This window comes from Podarcis gaigeae (genome assembly GCF_964106915.1).
Source record: "Podarcis gaigeae genome assembly, chromosome: 14".
NCBI classification, from domain to species: domain Eukaryota; kingdom Metazoa; phylum Chordata; class Lepidosauria; order Squamata; family Lacertidae; genus Podarcis; species Podarcis gaigeae.
The window spans coordinates 13770237-13791887 of NC_139690.1; the positions used below are offsets into that span (position 1 = coordinate 13770237).

Genomic DNA, 21651 nt, shown 5'->3' on the forward strand with positions numbered 1-21651 from the left:
AGCATACAAACACAGACATATTCCATTTCCACCTGGAGGCTCAGCTGCTACTTTTCAGGATGAACTTTAAAAAAAAAAAAAAAAAAGGCTGGCTTCCTTACACTCATGTCTTGTTTGCACTGAGATTTGTTGCAATTTTTGGACAGGCAATTTCGCAAACTGGGAAGAATGCCTTGACTGAATTTGAAACCAACAGCTGAAAAAGTGGATATACTTAATTAATGTACTTTACTTTTATGTATATTGCCATAGGATTAAGCAGGTTCTGAAAAAAAGACAAACCTTTTAAAAAAAGGACCTAATATGAGTTACTAGCACTTAGAGGGGTCGGGGAGGGGGGGGCTACTCGTATCCTGTGACAGCCAAACTCCAAGACTTTTTCTGTCTAACATATGCTGAGCCATATATTCCAAAGAGCTTCTTGCACAAATACTCAAACTGGCTTATTCTGCTACATTCCATGATGGACAATATGAGATTTTAAGACGCTGTATCAGATTTTTGTCCGCACAATATAATAAGCTAGTTATGAAGATGCTGAAACTATTGGTCCCAATAATTAAGTGAACAACCTAACCGTGAAATACTGGAAGTGAAATCGCTGGAAGTCCATGTTTTCATAAAGCATATCTTTTTGCACTACCAATGAGTATACAACCCTTCTACATTCACCATTAATGGATTTCTTTTTTCCATGCAGCTTATCTGGGTACAATTCGATGTTCTGCAATGGACAAAAGTTTGATGCAGAGCATGCAGAAGTTAAGACAAGCCTTTTGGGTTTTTTTTGTTAATAGCAAAGCAGCCTGACTTTCTCCCACTAAACCAACTGATTTCCCACCAACCCAAATAAATTCTGCCTGCTCTCTATTATGAACTCCTGCTGTTCCAGAAGAGCTCACCTCATCAACAAGAACCAACTTTTATGACTGACCCCAAGCTAAAAACATAAGAGGTGATCAGGAGCATCGCATGCACAAATTTCCCCTCTTTTACCTGAATAAATCGAGACTCAATGGCCCACCTTACTTTCTGCTGAATGATCAATATCCAATTCAGTGTCTGCATTTACATAGCATTTATAAATTTATATTAGCATTCCTGAGATAAGTGAAAACCGCAAACAGTAAAGTTAACAAAACCCAACAAGGAAAAGTTGCTGTGATTAATGGGTCCCCTTGTGACAGTCCTATAGGCACAGTGACAATGATAGTGAATCAAAATGGAAATAAGATTTCTCTTTCCGAAGGTGCCTTGCCAAATTGTTTTAGATGGTTATAACCAGCATTTCAAGAGTATATTTCTGAGACAAATATCCTGAGGCCAGTAAGAAGAGGTCTGAAGTTAAGTTACTGACTAATATGCATCTTTCTAACTCTTATCAGCAAGGATAAAAGCCCCTGGAAAGATTAATTCTGGCCCAAATTCTGGTACACGAAGATGTGGTCAAATAATTTCAAGATAATAGAATGACAAAGCAAATATTGGTCACTACTGCCAGGCTAGAAAGTGTAAGAACTTTTAAGTTATAGTTTGAGAATAATTTTGCATAAAAATGGTCATTTGCAAATAGTTTTCTCATACAAAAAGATGCCTACTGACAGTTTCAACACACATAATCTGTTCTGAGGAAGATATAAATAGTCATTACACACATGCACATACACTCTAGCTCTTAATGGAAAAAGTAATAAAGACAGCTACAAAAAATATTTATGTTGTGAATTAAATATGCATATTAAACATTACACAGTGCAAAATGCTGAGATGAAGCACACAGAGCAATGGCTGAAATCCTTACAACAGTTAGTTTTTAAAATATTAATGTTTCCTGAGTTTGTGCTCGAGTTTATGGTATATAGTTTGAGTCCGTAAGCTTCGTCTCCAGGGAACTGCAGACTGAAGGCTTCTGCTGGGCTTTACTTGCATGCTTATCCATTGTCCATTCCTCGCTGTCGACGACCGAATCCACTTGCTCAGGAGTTTCGGCTTCTTCCTCGCCACTTTGCTCAACATTCTCATCCTCTGCACTGCTAAGGCTCTTCCCAAGCTGAAGTGTTTCCATAGTCCGCTGAGTCTCTGAGACCCAAGATTCAATTCTGCTGTTGAGTTGAACTTCTTCAGATATAGGTTCGTGGGTGTAGTCATCGTCCTCTTCCTCTTCCTCATCCTCCTCTTCTTCAAGCATTCCTGGGACAAGGGTACTGGTTGTACTGGTCATGGAGGAGTTCAAAATATCCCTGCAACTACCATCCAAAGATCCTGTATCTGTGCTTTGCTGCGAGGCCCATTCCAGGTTGTCATCTGGTTTGGGTTCTTCCTTGCCACCAAGTGCTTTCCCATGAATTGTGACTGCAACAACCCCAACAGATGCTAGAGACAGCTGCTTATTAGCAACAGCCTTACTGCTGTCGGGCTTTTCTGGAGCAGCAACCTTACAAGAGGCCTCTCTTTCGTTTTCAGAAGTTTCCAATCCATCTGATGTTTCCACCATGTTCCTCCAATTTGTTTCTGGGGAGGAGAAGAAATGCAGAAAAGATTGGGAATGGTTGACACGCAGAAAGAGGTGTGGTTTTGTTCTTTTTAAAAACAGTTGATACACACACACACACATGCACGTTCCACTCACCCTCAAACAAAAACAAAGTGCAATTTTAGAACTTTTCTCAGGGGGTATCAGAGAAAAGGTTTCCCCCCTCTAATTCAGTTATATCAATCTTGGGGTACGGTAAGGTGGGGAAGAGAGAATGGCAAAAAAACAGAAATTGCAGTCAGATGTGTTGCCATGAGAAGGAAGTATAGAACACAGGTTAGGTTCTATGCACCACTGCTAGCTGCCTAACATTAACAGTGTAGAATATTGGGATGTGTGCAGGCTTCCAGTTAAATGCTTTAAAGTTGTTTAATAATCAATTAAATGGAAAACAGCTCTCCGTAGAAAACCAAGCTTTGGTGTTGTCTCTGTCTGTCTGTCTGTCTGTCTCTCTCTCGGTGTGTGTGTGTGTGTGTGTGTGTGTGTGTGTGTGAGAGAGAGAGAGAGAGAGAGAGAGAGAGAGAGAGAGAGAAATGAAAGAGCCATTCTAAGTAGTGTTCCAGTGAACAGAACAGTGTCTGGGAGTTCCCAGGTTTGATCCTCGTATCTGCAGGAAGGATTGGAAGAGAATTCTGCTGGAAATCCTGACGAGCTGCTGCCAGTCAGTGTAGACAATACTGAGTTGGAGGGACCAATTATCTGATTCAATATGAGGCAGCTTCCTATGTTCCTAATTTTATTTAAACCCAGGTGGGCTTCACCACTCGATTCGATGCATTTTGCTCAAAACAACTAGTAAGGAGCTTCTAGAGAAGAACATACGTTCGGGAAATGAGTTGAGGCCTATTTCACCGGGCTGCATTACTTTGGAATAAGGGCTTTTTCTTTTCAGTCAGTCACATCAAACAAACTTACATTTACAGGAATATCCACATCTATGACTGGGTTGAGTGTAGAGACCATCTAGTTTATCATCCTGCTTGCAGGGTGTCATCCCGCACATGTTGATTCACTTCGACATCAAAAAATAAAACCCCTACACACAAATCTTGTCATCCAAACCAGTGTGCCGTAAGAAGAGTGGAGGAGCAAATCGAGCATCTCACACCAGAAGGCAACTCCTGTTTAGTCAGACAATCCAGGTGCCTCAATTCGGAGTGTGAGGCTGCAAAAAACGAGGCAAAACCCCCCAAAGCCACTAGCCAATCTGCCACAGGGGCAGAAAACCCCCCAAAATTTGCTTCGTGATCATAAAATAAGCAGATCATCAACATTAAAGGAAGGGGGAAAGGAAAGAAGTTGACAGCTAGCTCACTCTCAGTACGATTCTGCTACATAAGCATTGTTTTGAAAATGCACTCACCGTACTCTTTCTCATTCACTTCTGAAATGGGCTCTGAAATAACACTGCAGAATGAAATTGCACTTGCTGCAGAAGGATTCCGAGAATGCCCCATGTGGTGGGGCACCTTCTTAATGTTCTTCAAGGCCTCCTCCTGCTCCTGCTCCATTGCTGCAACCATGTCCCGATAGGCTTTCCTAGCCTCCTCTGTCAGTGACACCAATTTGTTGAAGAGGTTCTAAAAGAAAAAAGACCCCAACAAGAGATAAAAGCTACCCCAAGAGACCACCCTGTTATCTGCATCTCTTTATTGGAAGGTCCCCTGCTTTCAAGGCAGGACACTCTAGTGTCACAAGTTGTCTTGAAACAAGGCAATGCATTATACTACAGGTGCCTAAGGAATCTGAGGAGGGAAACCAACGAGCCTCTCATTCTGCGACCCAAAGACTGTACCATGGTAGTTCAGAAGGAGATAGCTGAAACAGTAGTAACCTTATCTACTGATAGCCTCAAGTTTATAGATCCACAGGGAAAGAACTGAACACTGGCTAGAGGCATAGACAATGGTCTTTGAGGGATGTTTGAGGAATCTGATTTCTTGGAATGCTGATACAATCCGACACTAACATGTGGAATGGAACAGAATTATAGTCTGGATTTTGCTCTTTTGTATCCCAAGATTTGGGGTTGTCAGTCACCCAAAATGTAATAAAATGCAAATGTAATTTAGAATTAAGTGGGAGGTATTCAGGTAAGGTTTACTCAGAGTAGAACCAATGAAATTAATGGACCTAAACTTAGGTCAGGTTCATTAAATGGGTCTGAGTAAGCTGAATACCACCCATATTTAGACATGCATATGCTGAGATAAACTAAGTTTACACTCTTTCTCTCACTCTCTCTCTCAAATTGCAGCTTAATGCAGAAACAGAATGAAACTGGCTTGTAAACACTTGTTAAATTACCACAGACTGGAATTCATCCCTAGATCCTAGCCACATAAGGGTATCACTTGGCTGAAGAAATTCATTATAGTGATAGCAAAAAAGCATTCTAGTTCTGCAGCAGCTAAAATTCTACATGCCAACTAAAATTAGGCATGGCAATAAAATGTAGATCAAATAAGATCCCTTTATTACATCTGAATTATAACGGCTAGTTTGAAATTTATGGGGGGGCAGGGGTATGTGTGTTCCGCTGCATGGTGTAGCTTAGTGCAAAATGGAAGCATCATTTTACTTAACAGAGCACTCCCTAGTGAATATGACACTTACGTTTTGTAAAAACATTGTGAGCCACTTTCCTTAATATTTAATGAAGATGAGATTTCTGGCTCTCACTCCAATTTCTCTTCCAATTAAGAGAAAAAAAAGACACACTTTTAATATCGGATATGGCCCATTTTCACGTGTCAAAAATGGGTAAGTGCTTTTAGTGTATTTTTAGCCTGCTCCTTTTCCAAGCTCATTTCCTGTCATTCTTTGAAATTCTGTGAAGGAACCAATCAGATTTCTGTATGAGTGCTCATTTGAAAGCAGGAGCCTGACTCTACTCTCATGGTTCTTGTGTATCACATTTGATGGGCAGGCAGTCCTCTTCACGTTTTGGGATGCGTGGACGTGTGCGAAGAGGAGGATTTGATCTGGGTTACTTCAAAGATGTGGAGAACGCAACACATACAAAGCTCAGTAATGGGGTATGTGGCACAGGCCAGGCACCATTATGAATAATCTTAGGAACTCAGTGAAACAGAAAGAATTCACACCATAGTGGCAGAGTTGATTTATATGCTCTTACCTCAGCACCTGAATAATTGAAGATTCCGACCACACTAACAGGAACTAGCTTGTTCACACAGCGACCAAGAGCTTTACGACCCAGGGCGAAGACAAAGGGGATTTCTTGTTCCCGTGCCATGGCTATTACGTTGTACAGAGCTTCATCCAGTCCACCTTGGTACATGCCGGGAGAAGAACAGAAGATTAAAATGTGAAGAACTTCCTCATAACTAGTTTAAAGTCTGCTAACTTTACATCAATAATCAAATGCTTAAGTCCAACTACACATTTCCAACCAATGAAAACTGTACTGATGCAGCACATACAGCACAGGATGATGAACTATAAAAACCTTTTACACATACTGCATTTTAGGCAAAGAGCTAAGATTTAAGAGCACACCAAAAAAACACACAAAATGTGGATGTCACAAAAACCTGCAGCACACAGGCACATGAGTCAGGAAGTTGGTACTGGCTGCAGCTCAAAATTCAGTCATATAATTAAATATAATTTGCCAGTTTTAAGATGCTACATACGTAAGGATAAAATGATGGCTAAATTGCTACTTTAAGCCAACTTATTTTTATCAGTAAGACAAGGTTCTAAAGAAAAAGTCTAAAGGCCTTAGACAGGAAGTTCAATTAAAATATAAAGCCCTTGTTAGGGCAGTGCCAAGCCAAATCGCGAATGAGCAGATGTGTGGGCTTCCACAGAGATCATGACTGCTGTGCTGCACTGAACTTGTACTGGCTTAACGTATTGTCTGAACCAGGCCTGTGGTTCAGTGCTCCCAGAAAATCCACAAGCTGTAAGCCAAAAGACCAACTTTGGTTACAGCTTGCGGTTTTGCCTGGAGTGCGCTAAACCATGAGCCCAAGTTCAAACAACATGCTAAGGCGGACTATGACTTAGTGCAGCAGCAGCAGAACAACTGGGGGAGAGAAGCAAGCCATGATCTCCTCTCCGGAAGCCCACACATGTACTTCTTTTGTGCTAAGCCAGTTTTGGCTTCACGCTATGTGTGAGCCAGGTTGCAATCCCTCCTCCTGTGCAAGTAGAAAGTGCATAAAAAGTGTGTGCATGTCATGACATCCGCTCATGTCTTCTCCCCACAACCCCTGCCCCATCGGCAGGCTCTGTGCCACACAAAATCATTCTGCATTCCTCTGCATGGGCTTTTCGAGGGGTGAAAGGACCTGCAGGAGGAAAGGGAGACAGAAAAGCCCCAGGGTGCACATGGTACTCTGCACACAGCTCTTTGAAAGCCCCTCAGTGCCCTGCAGAATAAAAAACGGCATAGGCAAAAAGAAAAAAATGATTCCGTGTTGAAGCAGAGAATCAGACCGAAGCTGTAAGAGAAGGTGGTCCACCAGAGATAATCATTTATACCTTTTGACTGGATTTTCTCACAGTTTGGAGAAATGATAACACACTTGATCTTGTTTAACTTCATGTGTTTTGTAACCTCGCGTAAACCCATCACAAGCCTCCTCTTTGCTTTTGCTCTCATGGGGTCCTTTTGGTAAATTCGTTCTTGGAAGCTGACAAGCTCTTGTAACAGGAGGGTCACACACTCATCTATTTCTTTGCTTAGAACTTGATTACAGTACCTGTAAAGTCAGAAGGGATACAATAAGACAAAGCTCAAGAAGGCCAAACTGCTTTCACTATCCTTTCCTCAAGGGTTTTTACACTTTTCTGAAGTCCTTTAGCTCATCCCTCTATATCTGGGTATTTTAACATGAGCTCTTCTCTCATATAGAGGGATGAGCTAAAGGACTTCAGAAAAGTGTAAAATACATATTTAGGTTTATCTTGATATTTTGTGGCATATTTGCCATCTTTAATATTTATGGCTACAACTTTGTGTAATTTTAGAATCATTGTTTTTATTTTGTCAGTTATTCTGAATCTCAAACTAGCGAGAATGTGGCACAGAAGTTTCTGATACAAGCTTCCTAAACTAAAAGATATCCCAAAAAATCTCTCCTAAAATCATTTAGAGAACCAAATATTGGTATCTAGAATACCAAAACCTAGTATCACTCAAAGTGACCCCAGGCACTCAAAGCGAAAGGTAAAGGAAAGACACATGGTCTGTCAACAAGGGGTAATTTACAAAATCCTCTCTCATCAGAATTGGCTAAGAATACCTATTTTGTCGTCTCTTCCAGTTATGACTTGACTAAGCTATCCAAATATATTTGGGGTGCAGATACCCTCTCTCTGGTCTATGATACACTATGCATAGCATAGCTGGAATTTATTTAAGTGCAACTGTCATGCTTTGCAGCATGGGCTGAACTTGGGGGGTTTTTTTGGTCCATTATAAACTAAACTCTGTGTGATAGCTCAGTTGGTACAGCATGAGGCTCTTACTCTCAAGGTCATGGGTTTGAGCCCCACACTGGGCAAAAAGATTCCTGCATTGCAAGGGACTGGACTAGATGAACCTCACGATCCCTTCCAACGCTACAGTTCCATCATTCTACTTACACTGTAATACACATTTTATTGGACAAGTGATGCAGAAGGTTAGTTTTTAAAAACGGCTCTTACTCTCGGAATCTCTTGCTATGAATCTTCGTGATGGTTGAAGAAGCCATTGGGCTACCTATTCCTGAACTGGCAGGTGAGCCTTGGGATACTGGAGTCATGCAGTAAGGAGAATTTTGACTTGCCGGAGAGAGTGAGGTGTCACTCGGCACACTCAAGCCGGTTTCTGTAACAGGAAAATGATAAAGTCAAAAACAGCATCTGTGTGGATCACTGGAACATATCATCCCTTCATGCCACCATGACACTTTCAAAAGAACCCAACACTGTAAACCAGATTAGTCAATAGTATGATCTGACAGATCCAGCTTTTGTGCATCAAAACAATGGTGCACTGACCATTGGTTGCTGTGCTGGATTTCTTGTTTTGTTTTCAGTTGGGGGAAAAATATTAAACTACAGCTAGCAATTACCGTATTTTTCGCTCTATAAGACACACCAGACTACAAGACACACCTAGTTTCAGAGGAAGAAAACAAGAAAAAAAATATTCTGAATCTCAGAAGCCAGAACAGCAAGAGGGATCGCTGCGCAGTGAAAGCAGCAATCCCTCTTGCTGCTCTGGCTTCTGGGATAGCTGCGCAGCCTGCATTCGCTCCATAAGACGCACACACATTTCCCCTTACTTTTTAGGAGGGAAAAAGTGAGTCTTATAGAGCAAAAAATACGGTAACTATCAAGGCAATTTAAAAAACTTATAGGCTGAGATGTTGAGGCTGCCAAGTCATGGACTGTGTTACTATAGAGCAGGCTTCCTCAACCTTGGCTTTCCAGATGTTTCTGGCCTACAACTCCCATGATTCCTAGCTAGCAAGACCAGTGGTCAGGGATGGTGGGAATTGTAGTCTCAAAAATATCTGGAGGGCCGAGGTTGAGGAAGCCTGCTGTAGAGGCTCTTCAGCTGCCCATCCACAGACTCCTACTGCTCTTGAAAGGCTAAAATAGCTTCTGGAGTGACATTATATTTACAATTTAGATTAAAAACATGCACAAAGCTTACTCCTTCTGGTCCAAATTCCTAAGTAAAACAATACTTGCCATAGACAAGACACAGAGCTCCTGATTTAGTAACTCTACTTAAAATTACCAAAAAAAAACACAACAATGTTCAAGGGCACACACATGCACACAGGAAATACTGTAAAGCATATTACTGTATCTAGACAGATATTTCAGTTCAATCTTTAGAGTTCTGACCTTCTTGAGATGCTACGTCTTCTGACTGACTTGGAGTCAGATTCACCTCTTGTTCTTCATCAGCTCCCAGAAGGGTATGATCTACAGATAAGCGCCCCTTTTTTTCTTCTCTTTCCTTCAAGATAATCTGGGGGGTGGGGTGGAGAGACAGTTTAGGATAATGTGAGCAATGCTAATTTCTTCTACAAATTAACAAGCTTGCTGCTTTGTAGAAAAAGGGATAGCAAATTTAATGTGGATCTTTTGTTCGTAAGTGCAAGTCATTTTTCAGAAGTGGGTGGATGTTCTGAACAACGAAGGGACAGCAGGAAAAAACTGTATTTTTTTATAAACACCATGAGAAAGGAAAATTACCCGTGTCAAAAGAAAATTAGGAAACAATGTAAAAGTTGGGAATATATTATAATATACAATACGTTACTAAGATTAGTATCATATACATAATCAAATATTCTAAAACAATCTAGTTCTTTAAAAGAAAAGATTAACCACATTATTTATAAAATTATATCCTTATTGCAAACCAGAGTATAATAAATCTAACTGCCAATATTTAGGGCAAACAGTGATTTCAATTGCCAGATGATTTTAAATGTTGCTGTCTTCCTCAGTGGCACATGCAATCTTTTATTTCAAGAACGTGATATTTGACGATTGCAAATTTGAATTTCCTTCTCTGTGGAGTGGAGAATCCATTAGGTGTCATTTTTATGTATGTGCAATAGCAAACTTAGCCTCCTCACAACTGTATTATTTTGTTTCATATTGGGTAGGATCTGAGAGATGGGGAGAGAAAATCTTGTTGTACAAGCTAGACACCACCCTGTCATTCAAAGCTAGTCTGGAGTATCAATGGACCCCCAGAACAGTGTGGAACAGAGCCCTGGAGGTTGTAGCACGACTGAGAAGAGTTGGGATAATTCAGTGGTGCTGTCTTGCACAAGCAGAGGTGCCTTTCTGCTAACACAGGACATCACTGGATCCAAGCCCTTGTTATGCCTGACTTTTGCATGTTTTCTTTTTAAAAAGAAAACACAGCGACATAAGAAAATAATTCAGAATTGAAAAACATTTTTCTCCTCCCAGAATCCTTTGCCCACACACCTGCAAATAAAACCATGCAACAATAATCAAGGGCAGTGGTACCTCCGGTTGCAAATGGGATCCATTCCAGAGGTCCGGCCATATCCCAAAGTTTTCGCAACCGGAGAGACCACTTCTGTGCATGCACACACGGCGGTAGAACACTTCTGTGCATGCGCAAGTGGCGAAACACTTCCGGGTTTGCTGTTTTTGCAACCCAAAGTTTACGTTACCCGAGGGTAACTTAACCCAAGATTCCACTGTATTTAAATTGATACGGCTATTATTTAGAAGTGGTGCAAAACAGTATTTATGATTAACTGATTCAACAATTTTAAAGTACCTGGGACATGGCAAAAATCTTTGAAAAAGGAGGGCCTAGTTTCTAGGATCCCAAAATAAGAATAAAGGAAAGCCATTTAGGCTGTGTTGTGCATTAAATGCGGGTTGCCCCTTTTATTAGCCATATCCTACATGGTTAACAACAGGATAGTGATTGCCAGTTTTAAGCTCTCTGGTTCAGAGAAGGTATTTGGTTAGTCTGTAACCCAGATATCATAACTGGGGCATAACCCCAGGCACATTTTTTGGAAGGGGCGCAACCAGGCACCCCCATGACATGCTCCCTCATTGAAGCCTGGCTCTGGCACGCAAGGGAGCTACTGAGGCAGCTTTCTTACACCCAGCTGCAGCAGCTGCACTCCCAGGTCAAGCCTGACCCGGAAGTGGAGTGCAGGAGAGTCAGAGGCAGCGTTGTTGCTGTGCGAGCAAAGGGAGCTGCCGAAAAGAAACAAGCAAATATAATCTTTTAGCTTTTTGTGGTGTAAAATGTCCACTTTTCATCTGCTAGAAATAACACAACTGGTCTTAAGGGCATACAGTATCAGCCTTTGCAGAGAGGCCACTGAATGAGAAAGATGACCTAAAATATAGGCAACCCTTAGATCAGCAGCTAGGCCCACAGCACAAGTCAGCGTGGGCAAACCCTGGGAATTAACACAGAAATAGATGCCGCGGGGCAAAGGGAAGAACAGCTCGTCAAGGGAACTGTGTTTTTTTGAGCAAGGAGACCATTTTTTGAATCAAGCACTTTTACTGAGGCAGTTTGGATCTGTTGGGGATGAAATAAGTGACATCAAGGTATCGATTGGCCGGTTGGCTTCCTTGGTGCTCTGCTTGTTCCCATCATCGGGGTGGGAGGGGAATCATACATCATGATCATGAATGGAAGCTTATCCTGTCTCCTGCTTTCAAATAATAAAATAAAATAAAATAAGCTGGACCATTAGGATTAATGATCACCATGTCCACAGGCAACATTCTAAAAACTGCTTACCTTTTTAAGTGCTGTTGGACGCTTCAGCTTTGAGAGCTCCCTTTCTTTTCCTCGTTTCACTTTTGGGGCAGTGGAGTCCAAAGGATTGAGACAACCCACTGACGGCTGTCCTTTAGTTAAGGATTTTCGGCTGGCAGGTTCTTTGGCATGAAAAGGTGCAGCACTGCCAACTGAATGAAATCAAGACAACCATTATTCTAACCCCTACTACTGAAAGAAAACCAAAATTAGCAAACAACCCGCCCCAGCCCCCCGCCATCAGCTCTTGTTACAAAAGCCTTTTCCTCTCATTGGAAACAAAAACAGACAACAATGACAGGAAAGTTACACAATGGAACGATTCTGCTTCCAGATGGCTTTAAACTAGTATTCGGTTTAGTCTACTGTTTTGCAGGAACACTTTAGCTCAGCAAGGAAACAGAAACATGGTATGTCCCTTAAAATTAATAGTATGTTATTTCAATTGTTAGCAGAAAAGAACCTTCCTTTGGCTGGCTTTCAAAGAACTGCGCAGCCAGCCTCATACACTCAAGGAGGATTGCCACACAGAAATCATTTTTGAAATTACGGAGGCTTGCATTTTATCCTTGCAACAACACTGTTAGCCAGATTAGGCTGAGTGGAGATTTGAAGCATAGCTCTCCCCCCCGATCTTAATAGTGCAGTATTATTATGCACTCTACATGGAGCTACCCTTTTAGGGGATTCAGAAGTGTAAACTAGTGCAGAAAGTAGCTGACAGACTGCCAAGTGGTGTAGCTTATTGAAGCCATATGACATCAGTTTTATGAGAGTGTTGCACTGACTGAATTGGGCTCAGAAGCATCCAAAGTGTTGCTGTTGACATATAAAGCCTTGAACAACTTGAAATCCAAACACCTGTAGGTGTCTAGGTCCTGAGATCTCTGTTCACCAAAGCATTTACAGGCAGCTGGTCACTTGTAACAAGGAATTGCTTTCTGTTGCTGGCTTGGCAAGACCTACATTGGCTCCCATTATGTTTCAGAGCACAATTCAAAGTGTTGGTGCTGACCTTTAAAGCCCTAAACAGCCCCGGCCCAGTATACCTGAAGGAGTGTCTGCACCCCCATCGTTCTGCCCAGACACTGAGGTCCAGCGCCGAGGGCCTTCTGGCAGTTCCCTCCACTGTGAGAAGCGAAGTTGCAGGAAACCAGGCACAGGGCCTTCTCGATAGTGGCGCCAGCCCTGTGGAATGCCCTCCCACCAGATGTCAAGGAAATAAAGAACTATCTAATGTTTAGAGGACATCTGAAGCCAGCCCTGTTTAGGGAAGCTTTTAATGCATGATGTTTTAATGTATTTTTAATCTTTTGTTAGAAGCCACCCAGAGTGGCTGGGGAAACCTAGCCAGATGGGCGGGATATATATAATAAGTTGTTGTTGTTGTTGTTGTTGTTGTTGTTGTTGTTGTTGTACTGGTTTTAATGTATTATTGTATTCTATACTTTTTTTATAACTATAATAATCCACCCTGACATTTAATATTACATAAGCAAGCCAACCTGACTTTATTCATCACACAGAATGGTACAAACATTTACTGAATAACAAAAACGTACTCCAATCATCCACGACCCATTTGGCACACTGGTTGGGACCGATTGCCGCTGCAGTCCAACAAAGGTTAGCCTTAGGTGGAAAATGGCAGAGAAACGAGTAGCTATAAAAACCAGCCAAGTGAGATGTACCCACCTGTGTAAGAAAGGGGCCTGGTATTTGTGATCTGGCGAGCTTTCATAGCTTGCTGCTGTTTTTCAAGAGCGGCTAGCATATCCCCCAAGTCCAACTGCACAGGTGTTTTGCTCTTCTTTCCAGCTGCTTTTGAAACTGCTTCCTATAATCAGAATAAAAGTAGTATAGTTCACCTCCAGTGACCAGAGGCATAACTTAAACCAGGCATTATAAACTTCCCATGATCTTGGTCAGGCATCCCCAACCTGCGGCCCTCCAGAGGTTTTGGCCTACAACTCCCATGATCCCTTTGGTGATTATGATTGCTTTGGTGATTGTACCCAGGCTGGAGGCTTCCAGCTGGCTGTCCCTGATTTAAATACGCAGCCAATCACGATTATAACATAAAAAAGAACAGACCTGGAGTTTTCTCTGCTCCATGCTAATTTCTGAATACTCTTGAGCTGTAGCCAGTGCTGCTGCTAGGGCTTTCTTCTTTTGACTTTTTGCCCGTTTTGGAACAGATGTGGTGATTGGAATTGGAGTCTGTACAATATTGATTGGAGAATTTTCAGGTAAACCATCCAACTAGGGTGAACAAGGAGAGAGAGCACAGCTTTAAAGGTGTTACAACAGAAAGCATAGCTCATCACAAACTTGCCCAAGTTGACCTTGTTTCCCAAACTACCTCAACTGTATCAGCACACAACCTAGTACACTCATATAGGACTCCCTAAGTGGTCAGAGTGCTTTATTTAAACAGTATCTCAGTTAGGTCTGAGCAATTATTTGATTTGGCAGATGCAGTCCTCTACCAATGGCTTTTAGGTCACATGAAAAAGGCAACTCATAAATAATCTAGAGACTCAAAATATTACTAGCATGAATGATTTACTCCAGAAAGGCTGGAACTTTTTATTTGCTGCTGGTATAAGCAGATGGAGGGGGAAAAACAGTACTCTTCTATTTTGCATTAGTTATTCCAGTCATGACTAGAATAAAGAGCTATGCAAGGTGTTGAAGCTCCCTCCACACCTCTGGCTTTTGAGATTTCAGCAGACATTGCTCACACTTTCGGGCATATAATCCAAGCCATAAAGGGCTAGTAGAAACATGCTTCCTTCTTTAAAAGCAAATATTCTTATGAAACTGAATTCTGCACCTCGTTCCACCACATTCTCTTTTTCTCCACTCCCACAGAATAGAAGCATTCACTGCTGCTGCATTAAATCAAAATACTATTTACATTATAAAAGCCTCTTACCACTTTAGGGGCATGTTTCAGCTGCATATTACCACCCTTGGAATTTCCATTTTCACTGTTTAACTCTGGAAATTCGTCTTCATCCTAAATAAAAATATTGGGAGGATTTGAAATGAATTAAGTTTGTATCGCTCTATCTCTACTAGGCACCAAGGCCTCACTTAAGCCATTAGCAGAAGTTAGCAGATGCCACTCTGCAATGCTTAAAAAAGAATAACTTGCCCAATCATGAGACACTCATCATGAAACAATTAGAGAAGGGAAGATGCTGACAGCAAGATGCTAGGACACACTAAAAAGTAACAACGAAATTTTAAAGGCAAGTTTATATGCTTTCAAAATGAGCATGCCTATTATGTAGGAGACAAAAACAGACTTCTTTGCACATAAAAATAATCCTGGTGTTGGGAACCTGAGGGCCACAGGTCTTCCTGGGCAATCTTTCAGGGGCCGCCTGATAGTAGAGGGTAGTGCCAGAAGCAGAAATGGGAAGAGGAACAGATGTCATTTGTACCTTTGTACAATAATTTCCACACTCACACTCCCCAATCCCTCTTTGTTCAGCATCCAAACAAGCAAGAAGCTTAATGAGTCCAGTGACACAAGCGAGCCAGGCAAAAATGCTCAAGGAGGAAGCAAGGGCAAAGCGGGAGATAGAGAGACCTGGAGGGTGACATTCTGCCTCGGGCCCCAAGGTTCCCCATATAGTGCAATAATCCATGGTCAAAAATAAAACCAAGGCTCACTCTGAACGAACAGTGTGCTGGTGCATGGAGCTCAGGTTCATGGCTTCAGCTCTGCCTGCCTCCAGGAGAAACAAACCCTGAAACCTGGCTTAGGATTTATGTGTGAACCAGTAACCACAGGTTGCTTCTTCCAACAAACTGCAAACGGCAAGCAAAGATCAAATCTTGGCTTCTACGCATTGTTTGTTTAGAAAGAAAGAAACCACAAGATTTGCAAGTAACACCGAGCAAATCCTTATGGTTCGCTTCTTCCAGAGGCAGACAGGGTGGAGTGGAACTGACAAAACATGATAAGCCGATTACAAGGCCGCCGTCGTCCACTCAAAAATTTCAGTGAGGCTTTTGTGTGACAATTACTATGAATGAATGAATAATAAAGTTACCTCAAAATAGAGGGGCTCAGGACTTGGCTCTGTTCTGTTTGACTGGTTTATGGTTATAGGCTTCTCATGTTTCTTCTGCAAGTTCTGTCTTCTCTCTGACGATGTGCTATGTCCCCTACATCTAAAGGCAGGCTACACGTGCATTAAAAGAAACACAACCCAAAACATATTATGAACTGGTACTTCCCCCAACTCTATTATGAAATAACTCTTATCATGACTAAATGGTTATAAATCTCATGTGCCCTTTAATGATGTCCCCAAATGCTCTCTATAGCTCTGAATCAATGCATGGTACAAATCTGCCAGTTTTACCTGCTTTCTACAGTAGCTTTCGTCTTTTAAAGAAACTGATGTACAGCCCTGCTTAACCTGCAAAACTTACACTAAGTTTAGGGTTTTCATAGTAAAAGGTTACCTGTGAGTTACTACACTGCTCAGGTTGCCGTCCACCTCTTGAGAAAACTGGTGTTCTCTCTATCCAAGGCTTTTTCTGAGTTGCTTGGGAACTGACACTTGCCCAACTGACGGCTCCTGAAATAAACACCACATACATTTAAGGAAATACTCCATGTATGAAAAACAAAGTGTAAAAAATATATCCATTCTTCAACAGTACTGAAAGTTATACCTATAAGGAGAGATAGCTAGGTGCTAAATCTAGCTCTGTGTATATATACCCTGTAAAATTAGTTCCTGTTTTCAGTAGTTTTACCTGTTCTAATAGTTCACATCAGAGATAATTCTGAATGAAAGTGGCTTGTTATAGCTATTACTCCCATGTGTATTGTCTGCCAAGTACAACATGTTTTCTTTCTAAATGAACATTTATTTGTTCCTTTACTGTAAGTTAGTTGCATTGTGTTAACGTAAGAAGTAAGGAATGCACAATTAAAAATGAAGCCTTATATGCATTTCTTATGGAGCTTAATTTTCACCTCAGGCCTGGCATATTTATCAGACAGAAGGATAATAGAAAAAAAGGTTTATTGATGCTGTTAGGAAGAGAATGTTGGCAAAAACAGCAAAGCTTGAGTGCTTGAGATTTTTTGATCTCTCTCTATATATATGAAAGTTACCTGGATGTATTGATGGTTCCATCATCTGAAAAATTTAAAAAAGAAGAGATTTTAAGATTTTGCTTATTTTGTGCCATCTTCATCCCTTTTAAACACTTCAGGCGTTTACCTACATTTGATGCAGCAGATTCTGTGCTCCTTGAGGTCACGCCAGCAGCCTGGTTGCTGTGTTTAGGACTGCAATAACCACTGTCACTATCAATGTCTGCTTCGCTAGCCCCTTGTTCACTAGAGGATTCCGCAGGGTGGGAGGTTCGCCGCCTCCTGCTTTTTGGTTTCCAGTGCATGGCACTCACACTCTCAGACAGTGACTTGCTTGCGATCTCTGATGGAAAGTCTGCAATGCAAGGCAAGTGGGATTACTAAGAACTAACAGTTCTTTGGAGCAACCTAGTCTTCTTCCACAAACATACAAGCAGTTAAGAAGAGCTGTCACAATAGTAATGGAATTATCAGGCATTCTAGATAGCTATCTAGAACAACCCATTGCCAGAGAGTTTTGTTACAAGTACAGATGGCAATAATTTCCGCTTCCTTCTACAACCTTGGTGCTTGCGTTTCTAAAGTGCAAAATAGGCAATGGATGGTACCTATTTTTATTTCATTTATAGCCCACTTTCCCCCCACAATGGGACTCAAGGAGTGTTACACAAATTAAAACAGCACAGATAAAATACAAAATGCTAAAAACAAATAAGAACAGTTGTTGCTATGTTGTGTGGGAAATGTCCCAGATTCTAGTTAATTATGCTCGTTTTTAATAAACGATTCCTTCTTCCACATATTCCATTCCCACTCTGCCCTGGTCAGCATTCTGTGACCATTCAGCACAGCTAGCCCTCACTGGACCAATTTCGGACTTGGGCAGCTAGACTGAAAGGAATAATATATTGTCAGTTGTGATTATGTTCATAAGACTATGTTCTGAGAAAATAACTGAATAAAATTTGACTTAAAAAGACAGAAATATTAGTGGCAAAAGGGAGATACACCATGTGAATGATGGCCTAATAGCCAATGTAAATTTACCCAGGAGCCAAGGCAGATTAAGAATATCATCCCAGAATGGGAGGAACACCCAATACAGTGGTACCTCGCAAGACGAAATTAATTCGTTCTGCGAGTTTTTTCGTCTTGCAAATTTTTTGTCTTGCGAAGCATGGATTCCCATGGTATTAATGGTTTTAAGAAAAAGGAAACAAACTCGCAAGACGTTTTCGTCTTGCGAAGCAAGCCCATAGGGAAATTTGTATTGTGAAGCAACTCAAAAAACGAAAAACTCTTTCGTCTTGCGAGTTTTTCGTCTTACGAGGCATTCGTCTTGCGAGGTACCACTGTACTTCCATCACAGATATTCCTATATAAGCTTTGTACAAGGACCTTTTCAGGTACAAGGACATTTCACTTAAGCACAGAATATTACTGTACCTGTTTGCTGACAAGCATCCACCAAGAGTACAATTTTAGGTCTGCTCTCAGGGCCCGACGCACTGGTCTCTTTCTGGATAGCAACACTTTTCACTGGAGGCCTTTTGCTTTTTATGTGTATCTGTGGAGGCTGTTGCTGTTTAAAATGATTAGCCAAAGAAAGAGATTTATTTCGTAAGCCAGTGGACTTGGTTTAGGAAAGACAATTTCCACAGAAAATAACCACAGAAGATTATTTAATATTATCCGCAAACATTTGGAAACTAAGCTTAGATCAATCGGCACTTTAACAAAAAATCAACGTATGTTACATACGAAACAATGAATAATGAGTACCAAGTACAGTCCATTGTTTAAAGATCTTTCATATTTTGCTAAGCAGCTTTCATCTATCTGTACTGATAACTAATAAACTACGATTTCTACATTAGGTACATCCACACTTCTGATGTTCCAGCTACTGCAACGTGTTTGGAACCCAAGCCTAGCATGTCTAGCTGCTGAAATTCTGACATTTCAGTAACAGTGCTTTACTGAAGTATAACTGTTAAGTGTGATTTTTAAAAATGTATTAAGAACCTTTTGGTAGGTGTCCAAGTATGATAATTAAGAATTGGAAATGGTCCAGAAATCTATCAGTCTTGGAATTATGGAAGACAGTATTAAGGGTAACTCAAATTGATAAATTAACTGCTTTTAATACATCTTAAGCAGAGGTTAGGCAGCACTTAAACACTATTAATTCGTTTTGGAATTAAATTGCCAAAAGCAGCAATTTACTATTATGGTGGCTTTTAAGAGTTTTTAAAAAGATTACATCTGTATGGCTGCCTGTGTTTTTTTAAGAACTGTCATTTAACCATTTTAAAAATAAAATTTCAAAAGCAAGTACAGTGGTACCTCTGGATATGCACACCTCTGGTTGCATATCCTTCAGGTTACACACGCGGCAAACCCAGAAGTATTTTTCTTGCGTGTGCATGCGCAGAAGCGCTCTACCGTGTTGTGCGCATGTGCAGAACAGGTACCTCCAGTTGCAAATTTCTCGGGATCTGACTGGAGCTCCGGAATGGATCCCATGTGCAACCAGAGGTACCACTGCACATAAATATGATACCTATTCATGTTTGCATGGATGTGAGCTAGATGTATTCATGATTTTCAAGAAGGAAGGGTAAAGGTTTTTAAAATGTATCGAGTTCAACACTACAATCTTACTACAGCACTTCAGAAACACCAAAAAATGAAATTAGGCTGATACTGCACCACTTTTAAAAAAATAAAACAGTGAGCGTTACATTACTCTAGACAACAGACGTGTACAGACACTGTGGTTACAATCTTGCCTCCAATTGCACACGTGTAAAACATACTGAATTCAACAGGACCTGTGTGCACTAGATAGAGCAAAATATATTGGAAGGCTATTTTTTAGACAGCTGAGTGACCACCATATTCTGCTGGCAAAATAAACTAAGGATGTCCTTTATTTTTTTCAAACTTCTTTATCCTCAAATCCTAAGCAGGTAACAATAAAAAAGAATTATTTTATCTTTCAGAAAGATGCATTTTATATGGAGTACTTGTTTTAACTTTTGTTAGTTTTGATACCTGTATCAGATAAAAGCTATCATATATGTGTGTCTACATGTGAAAAGGACTTGAATCACACAACACCTAGGCTTTGGCTTTTGTGCATGCCCAATTGCATAAACCAGGCATGGCCAAACCTGGCCCTCCAGCTGTTTTGGGACTACAACTCCCATCATCCCTAGCTAACAGGACCAGTGGTCAGGGATTATGGGAATTGTAGTCCCAAAACAACTGGAGGTCCAAGTTTGGCCATGCCTGGCATAAGCAGACTGAGGAAGAGAACAAGTGAGAGGTTGTGCTCTATGCTGCCCCGATAATGCATGCAGAATTCAAAAAGTTTATTCTTTGTACAAAAATATTTTCTAGATTCTTCCATTTCTGGTGTAAAACATTTTTTTTAAAGGATTTTCATTTCCATCATAATGTTTTACAACAATGATATGGATACAGTCAAACCCTGGTTGTCGAAGGTAATCCATTCCAGAAGCTGTTCAGCTTCCGAAATGTTCAACAACCAAGGGGAAGCTGCGTCGGACGTTCGGCTTCAGAAAAACGTTTGCAAACCGAAGCATTTACTTCCGGGTTTTCGGCATTCGGGAGCCAAAATGTTCCAAACGGAGGCGTTCGAGAACCGAGGTTGGACTGTATTGACAAACATATACTTCACCGATATATTCCAAACTAGCCATTCATCCTTTGATTATGTTGCTTGCTAAATGGACTTACTTTTTGCACAGCTGGTCCCCTGTTGGAGCTTCTACTCTGCTGGCTACATAATGAAAAGACCTGGTTGGGCTGGGTTGGGCGATCCGTGCATTCTGCCGTGACTGTATTTATGGCACTTGTGGTCTGGAAGGGAGCTGAGTAAGGGGCTGGAAAAGGATGATAGAAGCCCATGACCTGGGCACATGGTGCTGGCATCAATTGGTAATACGTGTATTCAGCAGACACAGGTGGCTGGGCAGAAATAATGGGATAAGCAAGGTATGGACCAGCAGGGTTTGGGTTAGGCTGCTGCCATCTGATATCATTGTTATACAGCGGAAGTTGCCTGTGGAGAGGAAGAGAATAATTCACTTTCTGAATGGTTAAGTGTGCAACGGTCCACCAGCACCACTTCTTTCCTTTAAAACCAAAAAGAAAGATTCTGCAAGTGCTAAGTGCTGTCCATCCCACATACATTTCCCCACTGTGTTCATATGGCTGTCCAGTTTGAGGTATGAGGAACTAGTTGCACCAAACTGTACTGCACAAGCTAAGTATTACACTATTGTGAGCTATCAAGTGCTATACTAGCATGGCAGTCCTATGTTTTTACAGGTAAAATTATAGCCAAGTCCTCACAATGTCCATTCAGAATTAAATTCTGCTGAATTAATGGTGCTTACTTCCATGTAAATGGGGTTACAACTGCAGCCTTAAACATCAAAGGGAGACCTGAATTACATGATGTTTCCAGAGGTTTCATCATAGTCCTATGCTCGGTGAAAATATGAACAGTTTTCTGCCTTTCATCTATTCTCAGCAACTATGCAAAGAAGGCAGCAAATGGAGGCCACTGCCTCATTTTGGAAGTGGCATGAAGCTAATTTCGCTGCTCTAACAGATAGCAAATTTAAGAGGTGGCTTGAAGGTCTG

At 41.1% G+C, this 21651-nt stretch overlaps 1 protein-coding gene across 2 annotated transcripts in view; it reads right to left on the bottom strand.

Annotated features, from left to right (window-relative positions):
- Window positions 1-83: 83 nt before the first annotated feature.
- SECISBP2L (SECIS binding protein 2 like) overlaps window positions 84-21651 on the bottom strand; it is a 33716-nt gene continuing 12148 nt past the window's right edge. Inside the window, exons 3-18 of one of the 2 annotated variants that reach the window (XM_083712540.1) lie at window positions 20740-21064; window positions 18421-18556; window positions 17106-17329; window positions 16993-17017; window positions 16332-16447; window positions 15914-16045; window positions 14785-14868; window positions 13941-14108; window positions 13542-13683; window positions 11829-11998; window positions 9410-9536; window positions 8216-8378; window positions 7046-7266; window positions 5673-5827; window positions 3897-4113; window positions 84-2511 (exon numbers count right to left, since the gene is read on the bottom strand). In XM_083712540.1, coding sequence (XP_083568666.1) covers window positions 1850-2511; window positions 3897-4113; window positions 5673-5827; window positions 7046-7266; window positions 8216-8378; window positions 9410-9536; window positions 11829-11998; window positions 13542-13683; window positions 13941-14108; window positions 14785-14868; window positions 15914-16045; window positions 16332-16447; window positions 16993-17017; window positions 17106-17329; window positions 18421-18556; window positions 20740-21064 — 3067 coding nt within the window. In that variant the 3' untranslated portion in view covers window positions 84-1849. The remainder of the gene's footprint in view (window positions 2512-3896; window positions 4114-5672; window positions 5828-7045; window positions 7267-8215; window positions 8379-9409; window positions 9537-11828; window positions 11999-13541; window positions 13684-13940; window positions 14109-14784; window positions 14869-15913; window positions 16046-16331; window positions 16448-16992; window positions 17018-17105; window positions 17330-18420; window positions 18557-20739; window positions 21065-21651) is intronic. The other variant, XM_083712541.1, reaches the window with a different exon arrangement.